Below are 14,889 nucleotides of genomic sequence, written 5' to 3' on the forward strand. Positions count from 1 at the left end.
TACGTTTGTTTGTTAGTAATTTAAAATGCTTCCTTGGATTGAGAATCCTGCGCTGTGATTCATTTTATTTCGCGCTAAAAGGGTGTTGTGAGAAAGTGGCCGAAAAAAGGCATCGTGAGATAAGGTGAAGTTTATGGAGAAATCATTATGAACAATGGGAGAGAATTGATTAGTAGGTAATAGGTGTTGGTCTAGTGGTCAAGATAGTGGCTTTGTGAGTGGAAGATCGCCGGATCGAATCCCACGCATGACTACTTTTTTATTTGTTAAAAAAAAAGAATTGTTTATAGTAAAGTATGAGCTTCAGTCACCCCCCCCCCGGTCCACGACACCTAATTTGGTAGTTGGACGTTAAGCCGCGCCTAAAAAATTAGGCGATTACTCTGCTCTCTCTACTACATTATTGTAAACAATTGTACATATTTAATTTTAAAGTTAATCTCTCTATCTAGACCATTTCAGTATAATGTACGGACTTAACTTTGTATCTAGAAGAAATATTATTATTAAAGTGTGTCAACTTATTACTGAAATAAGGAATATTTAAGGTACGTATTTCCATAATCGGAAGGAGATATTATTGGATTCATTGATGCCATAATATGGCAGGAACTAAGTATAAGTAAATAAATCTTTTAACAAGAAGCATATTTTTGGCATATTATTTATAATACTACAGTGTAGGATATATTCATTGCAAATGTCATTACTAAATATATATGTATTACATACCTAACATACGCCTACAGATGTGTAAATATAGAAAACACGCTTATATATATTCTTCTTCCTCTTCTTTGTAATACATTCCCTCATTACATTATTTGTACATAGAATATATTTTTAGTACTAAGGATTGTTTGATTCATGAATCTCTTTCTTTTTAAGAAAGATCATTTATTATATATGGCTCCTTATACAGATAAATATAGAAAATCTGTTTTTGAATTTCCCTGAGCCAGAGAAAAACAAGTGGCTTTTAAAACTTTTTCCTGTTTGTTTATATGTATAGCCAGAGTAACTCCAAAACGGGAAATCATAGTTAGTTCAAAGTTGATATTTAGCTTAAGTACCCAATACAGGATGCCACAATAAGGTTTTGGTCTAAATCTACTCACCGGAAGTGCCCACTTTACTGAATAGATTTTCCAGTTTTCCAGGATTTTCTCCAAAATGGCTGCTACGATTTCCTTTAAACTTGGAGAGCTAATTGCTCTAAGGTAGCTCTATATTTTCCCGGGAACAATCAATTAAGGGCACTTCTGAGCGAGGGGGGTGGTTAGACTTATCTCTAATGTGCCATTCCTGTACATTGTACAGGCTTACCACCTGTATAGTATTAATTAGAATCAAATGTGAGACTGAATTTCCCTAATTTCGGGAAAATCTACCCACCGGAAGTGCCATATTGTTGAATAGAAAATTGTTTCGTCTTTTTAAAAGATTTTCTCGCAAACAGCTTTTTTTACAATTTCCTTTAAATTTGGTGTGCTAACTGTTTAGACACAGATCTATCTGGAGCATTTTCCAGCCAGGAAAACTCTATTAAGGGCCCATACTGTCACGGAGAAAAAGGTGGTTAGGATTCCTCCAAAGTGCCATCACTGTTCATTGTGTACTGGCTTACCATCTTTATAGTTTTAATAAGAATACAACAAAAATGTGAGACTGAATTTCCCAAATTTCGTGAAAATCTTCCCACCGGAAGTGCCACTTTAATGATTTGAATTTTTCTGTATTTTAAGGATTTTCTCTCACACAGCTCTTACAATTTACAAACCCATAAATCTACAACTTTGTGCTGGGAACATTTTTTCCGGAAATTCGATTAAGGGCACCTCAGAGAGGAGACGTACGTAGGTTAGGTCCTTACTAAGTTCGGGCTTTGAAGGAACCTTGGAAGGGTAGCAAGGGATTAAGTCATGTAATTATTGTCACTCCAGATTTTTTTGGTTTGCTATCTTTAAGGAAAATGTTTCAACTTTTCCTTGTATAACCAGGTTTAAAACAAAATGGTTTTTGTTTGAGGAAAATTAACCGGAAACTAACTGCGCGTAATTATTATTCTATTTTTTTCCTAATATTAACTATTCACAGTTTTGTTTGTTCGTTTGTTTGTTTGTTGATTTCTTTTAACAAAGTGTAAATGCTTTTATGATTACAGAAGAAAATGGCTACCACCACCTTTGCGGAAGTTGAGCGGAGTAAAGGTGGAGAAGACGCAGTCTCCGGATCGACCTCTGCTAAAGAAAACTCCCTCCGACAAGAGGTTCAAGGTAAGCGGCTTCTTCTGTTTACAAAATGGGAAGTCTCTTAGGCGCCACACGATAGCCGAGCGGTTAAGAGACTCTACCCGCAATGCTAACATGTATTGTTGGTTTAGTGGGGTTCGATTCCCCCGGTGTCTAGGCCTTGGATTTTATTTAATGGTTAATATGAGAAATTTATAGTAAAGTATGTTAGGTGGTTAAGAGACTAGACCCGCAATGCTAACATGTATTGTTGGTTTAGTGGGGTTCGATTCCCCCGGTGTCTAGGCCTTGGATTTTATTTAATGGTTAATATGAGAAATTTATAGTAAAGTATGTTAGGCGGTTAAGAGACTAGACCCGCAATGCTAAGATGTATTGTTGGTTTAGTGGGGTTCGATTCCCCGGTGTCTAGGCCTTGGATTTTATTTAATGGTTAATATGAGAAATTTATAGTAAAGTATGTTAGGCGGTTAAGAGACTAGACCCGCAATGCTAAGATGTATTGTTGGTTTAGTGGGGTTCGATTCCCCCGGTGTCTAGGCCTTGGATTTTATTTATTGGTTAATGTGAGAATTTTATAGTAAAGTACGTTTGCTAGTCGTCTCCGTCCACGGCACCTAATTTGGTGGTTGGACGTATAGCCTACCAAATAAAAAACTGGGAAGTCTCCTTGGGGACAAAGACTAGCAACAACAGTGACACTGATTCCCTTTCTTAATACATCTTTAACGTTGAATTACGCCCGCTTTTTTCTACTTTTAAAAAGAGGGAGAGGACAGGTCCAGTAAAGATCGACTACCGGATGAAAATTTATTGAAAAACTCCTAGAATAGCTAGTAAGAGTATGGTATGGAATGCACCTTTTTACAGAAAAGATTTGACATGTACAAACATGTATAAACCAATCGCAAATACCCCGCCCCCCCCCCCACACACATTGTACCCAAACTAAATATTCTCACTATCGCTACTGTTAATAGCTCAGCTTAATATATATTTAAAGCACGAAGTACTGAACCTCGAAAGTGAGAAAAGTCCTACGATTGTTCACATCTCCTAGAAACCAGGGTATGCAAATTGCTTTTAGGAAGGAAGAGAGCCTTTGGGAACGACGAGGGTGGGGGTTTCTGAACTCCTCCTTAAGGAACTCAAACCTGTGGGTTGAAACATTTTCCCGTTAAAGTTCTTTGGCAGCACAAAGAAAAGAAAAAAGTAATGAAGAGCTGTTGGATGGAAATCACTGTAGCCTATAGAATGTAGTGCTGCTTAATTTGAAAAGTTAAACAGAGACAATCAAGCACGGAGCTTGCAGCCGCCGCCAGCTAAAAAGGTAGTATCCCCTCTCCCTCGAAGTGGAGTAGCTACTTCTCTCAGGTTTCCTTCCGGTGCTTAAACAGGAAAGGGAGAGAAGCATCCTTCACCGGATGAGTGCTTAACGCGCGCAGGCTTTGTCTTCTATTTTTGTTTTAAGTACTTAAATGCAATTCTACATTGTTACTACTTCTTCTTAGCGAGAGCTAAGCACCCTAGAGTTTGTACCTAGAAGACGTAACTATTATAAGTACCCCATTCAGTTTCTGTTTCGTCGTTTCACCCCCCGCAAAGAAGCGATTTTTATCTTCAATGAAGTTATTGAAGTTTGCTAATTATATTATCAACTGAGAAGTACAAGTTTTGTAACCCTTATTTTGTATTAACTCAAAATAACATGCGAACCCTAACTTCGACCTTCTATTGGTCCAATTCTCTCTCAGTGATCTAAGCGATAATTAGCTGCCTTTCGTGATTTCCTTAAGCCGATTTCCTTGATGATTTTTCTTTTTCAGTAATATGATTATAAAATTGACTTTTAAATGTTTTTCCCCAAGAAAACTGGGGATGATTTGGGAACAGCAGTGTTCGACTTCCCTGTAATGTGATGGATCAGTAATCTGTCCTGAGGGATCACCTAAACATTCAGCGTTCAGCTTCCCTTTACTGTGTCCTCCTCAGGACAGCTAACTGATCCATCACCTAAACAATGTCAAGGTTATTTATTGAGGAAAATCTTGAAAATGCGGAAGTGCTCCATTTTCTGGGAAAGTCCTCCCGGTTTACAGGGAAAAACTCCATGAAACTTTTGACAAAGTGAAAAAGCTTTCAAATCGTAAGATATTGTTTAGGGTGTGGGTTTGCTGTTCTAGGGAGCAATAATATTTCCACTTCCTCTTACTGTACTGGATAGATAAAAAAGGGAAGTCAAATTTTTCACCGGAAGTCTCTGTTCTCTGTGATTCCCTTATGGTCCATCTTTGAAGTGCGCTGCAAACATAAATTAAACACAGAAAAATTATAGGAAGTTAAAAAATTAATTTTTGATTTAGATATCCATTATCGTACGTGATACTAATCTTAAGTACTAAATCAGCTGACCAGAAAGTACGATTATCTTTTAAACTTTTGATGTACCCTACTGCGCATGAATCTTGCTACAGCTGAAGAAATGTTATTTCAGTGCAGTGTGTTGGATTTAACACGTATTTAAATATTAATGATTAATTTTGTACCCGTTATTTATTTATTTTTTTTATTTGAGGCGCGTCAACATCTAAGGTTATTCGCACATCCGGAGCTTTTTTCCAGTGCACTACCGGCCTCCGGGCAGTGTTCTCTCGTTTCAGACAACACTGTCCATCACCGGACAGTGAGCTGTAAGAAGCTCCTAGGAAGAGAAAAAAATCTAAGGATCAGCAGCTGGATTTGAACCCCGGAACCTGCGCGTGGTAGTCCAGTACGCTAACCGCATAGCTAATCCCTTCCCTGGTACCCGTTATCCCTCCAAATTTGAATAATGTTTGCCACCTTGGAAACCCCATTTAATCGGATAGATTTTGTATAATTTTTACAGTTTATCCCGAAAATGTTAAGTTAAAAACGAGTTTATCTGTGGCAGGCGCCAAGTAAATATTACAAAATTTAGTTTCAGTTAACAGCTGGAAAGAAAGCAAACTACACACCCGCGGTATCTAGCGGCATATTGAGTAACTAAGAAACATTTTGTTAAACCTCGAATTAGTTATTGAAACATGTGATGTTTGTTCATTTTTTCTAAGCACATTATCAAAGTTTATGAACTTAAATATTGAACTTTAAAGCTTTTAGAAAAATTCAATTAAAAAAAAGAGTTATAATTAATTAATAATTCGGTGCTGAGTAGAAATATTAAATTATAAAATTACTAATTTTTCATGTGATAGATTGAGCCTAGTTTTTAAATTGCTGTAATTAATAAAGAAACAGCTGATTAGTTTTTAATCAATTAACAGCTGACATATTAATTAAAATTTCAAGTAAGCAGCTGTTTTTCAATTAGTTTTTCTTTTATTTTTAATTATTTCTTATTTTTCCAGTTAATCTTTCGTAATAAAAGACAGGTTATTGTAATCATGAAAATTTTTTTGGCTTATGCTTGTTCACTGAAAATTTCTCCCCTCCTAACTAAATCAAAATTTTTGTAAAAGTACTAGTTTTGGAAGAAAATTTCGAAGTTTGAAAACTTTGTTCCACTTATTGCAGATTACTTATTTTAATATTATCGAACTATTTTCGTAACTTACCAAAACAGAAATTGGTCCAGTCAATTATAGTGCCGAGTTGGAAGATATCGATATTATTGATTCTACAAGCTATTAAAGCAACCGGAAACTAAATCAAGATAACTAGAATTGAGATCCGCTAACTGACATGAGGCAGATAGCGCTAGGCAGGACTAAAAATGAACATATACGATTTTCACTTACGTTTGGGTTTCTCGAGTTGTTGATTGGAAAATCTCCAAAGCGGAAGTGGTACTCTTCGCTTCCGGCTGTGGGATTTTCCCATCAGACTGGGAATTACCTCAAAACATTTAATCCTTCGTTATAATATGTAGGACACAAAAAAAAAAAAACGTACGTACATTATACTCATCAAAGGGACCTGCTGGAGGAAGCCTCTAATCTTTTTTCCCGCTCGCTCGGGGAAGTGCCCTAAATCGTATTTTCCTGTGATGATGAATAAAAGTGATACGACGATCATGAGTACAATTTGTGTTCATCATGGTTAAAAAGTCCGGTAGCTGCATTTTTATTCAATAAAAGTAAAAAAAGTAAAGTAATCGCCTATTTCTTCAGGCGGGGCTAAACGTCCAACTACCAATTAGGTGTCGAGGACGGAGGCGAACTAGCAAACAATTTCTCCAAGTAATAAATAAATCCAAGGCCTAGACCGGGGGAATCGAACCCACTAATCTAACAATACATCTCAGTATTGCGGGTCTAGTCTCTTAAACGCCTAACATACTTTACTATAAATTTCTCATATTAGCCATTAAATAAAATCCAAGGCCTAGACCGGGAGAATCGAACCCACTAATCCAACAATACATCTCAGTATTGCGGGTCTAGTCTCTTAAACGCCTAACATACTTTACTATAAATTTCTCATATTAGCCATTAAATAAAATCCAAGGCCTAGACCGGGGGAATCGAACCCACTAATCCAACAATACATCTCAGTATTGCGGGTCTAGTCTCTTAAACGCCTAACATACTTTACTATAAATTTCTCATATTAACTATTAAATAAAATCCAAGGCCTAGACCGGGGGAATCGAACCCACTAATCCAACAATACATCTCAGTATTGCGGGTCTAGTCTCTTAAACGCCTAACATACTTTACTATAAATTTCTCATATTAACTATTAAATAAAATCCAAAGACCTAGACCAGGGGGAATGGAACCCACTAAACCAACAATACATCTTAGCATTGCGGGTCTAGCCTCTTAACCGCTTGGCTACCGTGGCGCTTTTATTCAATAATATTTAGAAATTTGGTGGACCCCCACTTCTCTTGGCCTACATCTAAACAGTTAGAGATTTTCCTTCTATTTCCCTAAAATCACACAAAGATGACACTTCTGAATAGATATTTTCACATCGATTTTTTTTTTTATCGCAGAATCTGTCAATTAATCAAATACACTACGGGGGGGGGGATTAGTAAAATAATTCTAAACTATAGTTTTCTATAAAATAATTAGTGTTAAATAAGTAACCAATCACCAAGCAGAGAGGTAGAAGTGTGAAATGTGGGCGGTTCGATTAAGCCAATCAGAAGTTGGAACATGGTGACCACGCCCACAGTCACGTCCTCTATACTATTGAATTGACGACCATTGTTGCTAGTTGAAATTCACTCAATTATAGTTTATAACTATTTGTAGTTCATTAATTCGCATTTTAGGCCCATAAATTTTAACTGGATTATTCTTTTTCTTAAGCGATTGATGATTATTCACTCAAAGAAGGAGAAAAAAAAAATTGTTTTATCGAACTCAGGAGATTTTAAAACCCATACTTCCGATGAATTTGACTCGATTTTTTTTTTTACCCACTAAGAGAAAGTAGAATATTTTGCCAAGATAAACTGTATCTTCTATTGTTCTATTGTTATTGCTACTGTTATTGGCTGCGTAACTTGATTGTTTACGCAAAATAGATAACTTTAGTGGTACTAAAACTTCTAGCATGTGTTAAACACAATAGAAATTCCTAAGGAATGCTCCCCCTAATTGTTAATTGTTTACCCCCTCCCGTATATACATATTTTTGTTTAATTTGCTAAATTGAAAAATTAAATCGTGCAGATTTTCGATTTTGTTTTGATTCACCGGAAATCTCTTCATTTTAAGGTTCCTGTGGCAGGTGTTTAAAAAAATGTGTACTGGGTGAACTCATAAATGATAAATCACAGGAAATATCTGTGTATTTCATATTTTCCTAAGTATACTATTTTACAGAATGAATTTTTAAATATTCCCCCCCCCCAAAAAATGGCTTCCAACGATTTCCTGCCAACTACGAGGACTTTTTTGTGGGCCAATCGTGGGCGTTTTTCTTGCAGCTCGGTTTTCAAACGGTCCAATAACGTTGAATAATATGCACCTGTAATAGTTTTACCCTTTTCCAGATAGTCGATGAGGATTATTCCTTGCGAATCCCAAAAGACAGTCGCCCATAATCTTTCCGGCCGAAGGAACGGTCTTCGCCTTTTTTGGCGCAGATTCCCCCTTGGTCTCAGGAGTGTAGTGATGTATCCATGTTTCATCCACAGTGACGAAACGACGCTTAAAGTCCTGCGGATTCTTCTGGAACAGCTGCAAACCGTCCTTGCACAACACTTCACACGATTTCGTTTTTGGTCAAGCGTGAGCAATCGCGGCACCCATCTTGCGGATAGCTTTGTCATGTCCAAATGTTGATGCAAAATATTATGTACCCATTCATTCGAGATGCCCACAGCACTAGCAATCTCACGCACCTTCACTCTTCTGTCATCCATCACCATATCATGGATTTTATCAATGATTTCTAGAGTAGTAACCTCAACAGGGCGTCCAGAACGTTCAGCGTCACTTGTGCCCATATGGCCACTCCGAAAATTTTGAAACCACTTATAAACTGTTCTAATCGAAGGTGCAGAGTCACCATAATGTTTATCAAGCTTCTCTTTAGTCTCCTGAGGCGTTTTACCTTTCATAAAGTAGTGTTTAATCAACACACGAAATTCTTTTTCGTCCATTTTTTGAAAATCACTCGACTTCCTCGATTCAAACGAATGCCAAACACAAAGTAATAGACCGATCTGGCTGAAACTTGGTGTGTGTTCTTCCAAGAGATGCTACTAACTAAATATAACCTCGATACGCACCAGTAGTGCTATCTCTCTGACTTTGCACGGACTTTTCAAACGACCCTCGTAGATCTCATTAATTGTACATACGTACATCTGTGACTTTTATTTTTAAACTTTTTATTTCTACACTTATAAAGACACTTCTAGAAGAGTGGGGGAGTTTTTAGACTCCGGCGGTGAAAATCAGCAAACCGGAAGTGGCACTTTATCGTAGAGAATTTTCGCGAATTTTTTTTTTTTTGTAATATTTTTGATTGAAACTTTCTTATGTTTATAATTCTGCACATTTCCTGAACATTCGATTAAGGGCACTTTTCAGAATGGCGGTGGGGGTTTTGACTTCCCTACTGTGAAGGAAGTATTTTGTTTGACGAGAATTAATTTAGTGAGTTAGAATAAGAGGTTCCTTTGGGAATTTTGGTAAAAAGAGAAAGATGCGCGTTTGTTTTTGTCGTCGTAAGATTTTTTTTTTTTTTGCATCCTTAAAAAATATAATATTTCATTGGCGACCTTGGAGGTGTAGGTGGGGGTAAAGAGAAGAAGTCACTGAGGCGCGGGACATTGTCCAGGACTAGTAACACATCACTCTTCGTGACGTCACATCACCTTATTATAAATTATAATATTTGGATAGTTTTTCTTTTTTTAATGAGCTCTGGCAATTTTATTGTGTGTGCCGCCCCCTTCACCACCACCTCTACCACCTCCATTATTTGTGCCACATACGTATATTTTATCAAACTTGCTTTCAACTGTGTTTGAATTTACTACAGTCACCTGGAGGAGATACGGCTAAAAGTGAAAGCGGAGTGGCCACGGATACGGAGAGTGTAGCTGGTGTTGTTGTATCATCGGCTGGTGGTAGCACTGTCAGTACGCCCAACCGGGAGCCTAATGGTGAAGAGCCGGAAGAGGAAGTTGTAGAACTGCCGCCTCCAATGAAACCAATCAATGAACCTTTACTTGTCACCTCTGACGAACAACAAAATACTAGGGTGAGTATTTTAAATAGAATTTGTTATTACTTAATTTAATTTCAGTTAACATTAAATGATCAGCTGTGAATTTGGCATCACAAATTTAAAAAAATTTAATGTCCATCAAACAGTTTATTGATGGAATAGATACGATTTATCTCTTCTATTCTAGTTCTCGGGGGTCTTGCAAAGAATTATTTATTAACTAAGTTCAAGGGGACCTGACTTGGGATTAGGTTGGGCATACCCGCAGGGGCACCCAAGATCGCTGAAGAAGGGGGCAATCCTATTTTCCCTACCTAGGAAGAGAGTCTCCAGTTATGAGCTCTTGGAGGTTCTGGTTCGCAGTCACTTTCCCGGGGGAGGGATCTACATCGAAAGGAATATTTCTACTAATTTCAGTTTAGTTCAAAAACAGTTGCAAGTTCGTAAGAAGCCTTACAAATCATTAGAATGATGTAAAGTAGCTCATCATTTGAGAGCTCGTCATTTGAACTCAAGGCTACAGACTGTTCCAATTCTATGAACTGAGTGAATACAGGGTAACCCGGTTGATTAAGCGAAAGCAGGCTTCATTTTCAGCCATTGATATCTGACAATAAGTTGTTGCAAATGGTGGCCCAACAAAGCTTATCTAAGTTCTACGCTGACGCAGTACTATTTGTTAGATGTAGGGGGGGCTTTAAACTACGGTGTTTTTTTTTTAAGTCCACCCTGGGAGCTTCATGAAGTCTTCCAATCATAGGGAGGTGTGCCTAATTTCGTGGAATGAACAAATAGATAATTTTGTATTGCTGTACATTTATTCTCCCTAGCTTTTCTGCCAGGTTGCACCCGGTATGATAATGTCCTCAAAGAAAATAGGGTATACAAAGGATTTATCCGACAACCTTGTCTGTCCAGAGAACTAGCAAGAATACGATAGGAATTCCCAAGAAGTGTGGTATCTACAATAAAAAGCGATCCAGGACTGAGCTCTGGTGCTGTTCAGTACAGGGAATAGCCAAGATATTAGGGATGGACAAAGACGGCTAGGGGAGGAACACGTGGATATTAAAAGAAACTACTAACAATAAAATTTTCGGGGGAACCCTTCTAAGAGGAAAAACTTAAAAAGCCAGAAGACTTCATGCCTAACATGGTTAGGTTTACCAAATTCAAGGGAAGTTAGGGATATAGAGCTAACTATATTTAAGGATATCGGAAAGGTTACTTCTTTCCAGGGGGGGGTCTTATTTGTGAATTTGTGCCGAAGGGTGGCCTAAGATAAGGCCCCCTTTAAGGGTTAGATACCGCTCTCCTAATATTTGTTGGACGACTACAAAGAAATAGAACTGGTAGTCTAAAATTGAATACTTTGTTAATGCACCGCTTTTTGAGAAAAACTAAAAATGTAATAAATAAATAAAATAAGATTGTGGTAATAATTTAAAAAAAAAAAAAAAAAAAAAAAAATTATTCCAAAGAATTGTACAATAGTTTTGTGGTGGGTTTTTTGGTCAATATGTTTCAGTCGTCAACATTATCACTAGAGGGAGCCACGTCAGCTGATCTTGCAGAAATTGAGCAAATCGTCAAAGAGAGAATGGTGAATATCTCACAAACAAAACAATCAAAAAAATAAAAAAAATTAAAATAAAAAAAAGCACAAAATAGCAGATTTTATTTTTTTTTATAGCACGGATAGTTTTTGCTGTTAAAGATATAATTTTTTTGATTTTGTTTTTGATTTATATTTTTATTGATTCTGACACATGTGCACAATTATTTTCGTATTTGCATTTATTCATTAATTATAATTATTTTTTTGCACAAAATTTTTGTATTCGTACTGAAATATTTCATTGTTTTTTTTTTTTGTTCTGTTTTTAAAATTAAATTTTGTACAATTTTATTGTGCATGGAGTGGCTGATTTCTATAGTGTATAGTGTGCTATAGTTATTTTTTTTTTTTATAAAAAAAAATTAACTATCGTTTACGAAAATTTTGGTTTGTGTACTTCTTAGTATTTATTTATTTTGTTCTTGTAATAAAGTAATGAACACAAATTAGTTTGTTCCCTGTAATATATTTTTTTTTAAATCATTCGATCAATTTCCGGTTTTGCGTCCATCTTCTAATAAAAGATAGTTACCACAAAAAAGAATTATCCCCGTCCCCCATGTTCACCAAAAAAAAAAAAAAATCACACAGACAAGTGATTTCCGGTCTGAAAATGTACACTTTCCCCAAATTTTCACGTATTCTGTGCATTGTTTTAATGTTTCCCTCGCACTCTCTATTCATCAAGGATTTTCTTTCTTAAGCTAATGCTTCTGAGCTTCACTTAACCGGGATGCTGACGAAGATACACAAGTTATTGGCCAACTTAATTAAGACGTCTAGCTGTGGACGGTTTAGGCTACCCCTTTCATTCGATTTTAAGACCCAGGGTCTTTAATCTCGAACTGGTCATTCATTTATTTTAATGTTTTTTTTGTCTTTTTAATTTTTTAAACAGCTTTCATGCTCATCAAAATTTTGGTGTAGTTTGTTTTTTATTTATTAGGCCTTAAAACTTAAGAATGTAAAATGCACTTTCTGATCATTAGAAATGGTTGCATTTATTGATTTTTTTTTTATTATTATGCATCTCTCACTTTGTAATTAGCAGCTTACTCTAAATATAGATTTTTATTGTAAATTATTCTAAGTTTCGTTTTTACTTTTACTCATTCTTTATGAGTATTATGCAGAGAAGATTAGCATGGCCCATGCGCAAGGATGACACGCAAAATCCTAAAGCATTCCACATTTTATTATACAGACCCGCAATGCTAAGATGTATTGTTGGTTTAGTGGGTTCAATTCCCGGTATCTAGGCCTTGGATTTTATTTAATGGTTAATATGAGAAATTTATAGTAAAGTATGTTAGGCGATTAAGAGACTAGACCCGCAATGCTAAGATGTATTGTTGGTTTAGTGGGTTCGATTCCCCCGGTCTAGGCCTTGGATTTTATTTAATGGTTAATATGAGAAATTTATAGTAAAGTATGTTAGGCGGTTAAGAGACTAGACCCGTAATGCTAAGATGTATTGTTGGTTTAGTGGGTTCGATTCCCCCGGTCTAGGCCTTGGATTTTATTTAATGGTTAATATGAGAAATTTATAGTAAAGTATGTTAGGCGGTTAAGAGACTAGACCCGCAATGCTAAGATGTATTGTTGGTTTAGTGGGTTCGATTCCCTCTGTCTAGGCCTTGGATTTTATTTAATGGTTAATATGAGAAATTTATAGTAAAGTATGTTAGGCGGTTAAGAGACTAGACCCGCAATGCTAAGATGTATTGTACTGTCTGCCTTAACTGTGCAGTTCGAACCTATAAATTTTATTTAAACTAGGAATTTCAAAACATCAATTTCAAAACAACTTTTCACTTCCATTGGTACAGTTTATTGGAACTGTGCATTTCAACAATGTAGTGATTCATCATCCTTCAGGACGTTCATTGTGACAGGATTTTTCATTGAATTAAAAAAGTTTTAGTAACTCATTTAACGCTCAAGAATTTGCGCTCTGGAGAGAGGGACGTCAAACCCTCTCTCCAGGATGTGCCCTACTCCAAATTTTCCTGGGAAAATGGTCCAAAAGTGCAAAGCAATGGAACTGCAAGTGCACACTATTGTAGTGCAAGACAGTGGGTATTCCAGCTCCAGAGGACTTGATTTTTCTATTTGTTTTGTAATCAGTTTGCTGAATTTTCTTCTTTTTTTTCTAACCGTGTGCTTTTCTCCTATTTCCCCAGGAACAACATGTAGAAAAACAACAGACCAAAAATATAGTGAGCAGTAGTAGTAACGCTGTGGGAGGCGTCAGTGAACTTTCCTCGTCAGATAGGACCTCGTCGCCGATCTGCGGAAGTAGTGCGGTTGGAGGTGGCGCCACTACTAATGATGGCAGCATTGTTGGGTCCAGTGGAGGCGGCGATGACGTAGAAGCGGCCGTACAGAAAAGGGAGTACGTTATACGAGAATTAATCGAAACCGAACGAGACTATGTAAAAGATCTCAGCCTGGTCGTGGATGGTTATATGGCCTTGATGAGAGATCCAGAATGTGAGATACCAATGCCAGAAGACTTGAAAGGTGGTAAAGATAAGATGGTTTTTGGAAACTTTGAGGTTATCTACGACTGGCATAAAGAGTGAGTACGAAAATGTAGAATACTTTTCTCTTGTAATTTTCGCTCGTTGATGTCTATAAAAAAAATTTCGTAACGAAGGTATTACAAATAATGGACCAAACAGATGCGAGGATCGCAGGAATCCTGTAATAGAGAAAATGGCTAAGGAGATAGGATCAAATGGAAGGGTGTCCTGGGCAGGCAAGGTCAAACTGGCCGCCTTTGATAAGGTTCAACTTCTTTCCGGTCTATAAGCGACGGTATTCCCCATTGGGGATGCATAAAATTGGAAATGAGTCAGGAATTTTTCTCGTAAGGCTGGACACCAGAATGGAATGGAGCATTTAATCCACCATTTTGGTATTTTTTAAAAAAAAAACCCGCGATTTTACGAGACAAAATAGGTCACAGCATCCATAAAGAACTCGAAGCTGGAGTCTAAATTTTAAAAATATTTAATTGTTGAGTACATTATCTAGATAGAGAGTCTGCAAATTTCACTGAAACGATGCTTTAGGAAAAACGCGTGTCCCTATAAGTCTACAAAATGACCTAAACAAATTTAAGTCGAAAAATTAGGCGAAAAAAAGTTAATCTGTGTGTATATATAAATGATACACAAAGTTTAGAGATATTCGTATGAAATATTTTCCAAAAAATCTCAGAAAAGAGATACTTTCGGTTGCGGAATTTCCTTCAAAACTAAAAATTACCTACAGTACAATAATGGTAGGGGAAAGCCTACTCATCTCCTTTGATAAACAAAATTTTAAAGAAAA

At 36.7% G+C, this 14,889-nt stretch overlaps 1 protein-coding gene and 1 non-coding gene across 8 annotated transcripts in view; both read left to right on the plus strand.

Moving 5' to 3' along the window:
• The window catches only part of trio (trio Rho guanine nucleotide exchange factor), a 570,361-nt gene that overhangs the window by 522,264 nt on the left and 33,208 nt on the right, over positions 1–14,889 (plus strand). For 6 of the 7 annotated variants that reach the window (XM_074117039.1, XM_074117040.1, XM_074117044.1 and 3 more), the window contains 4 exons: positions 2,165–2,276; positions 9,744–9,965; positions 11,461–11,535; positions 13,734–14,131. In XM_074117039.1, the coding sequence (XP_073973140.1) occupies positions 2,165–2,276; positions 9,744–9,965; positions 11,461–11,535; positions 13,734–14,131 (807 nt within the window). The remainder of the gene's footprint in view (positions 1–2,164; positions 2,277–9,743; positions 9,966–11,460; positions 11,536–13,733; positions 14,132–14,889) is intronic. The other variant, XM_074117041.1, reaches the window with a different exon arrangement.
• LOC141450593 (U6 spliceosomal RNA) lies at positions 12,637–12,746 on the plus strand. Its single transcript, XR_012456187.1, has one exon. It is a non-coding gene; the product is annotated as a U6 spliceosomal RNA (small nuclear RNA).

This window comes from Rhodnius prolixus, unplaced genomic scaffold (assembly GCF_049639745.1).
Source record: "Rhodnius prolixus isolate KJV_2025 unplaced genomic scaffold, Rpr scaffold_2, whole genome shotgun sequence".
NCBI lineage: Eukaryota > Metazoa > Arthropoda > Insecta > Hemiptera > Reduviidae > Rhodnius > Rhodnius prolixus.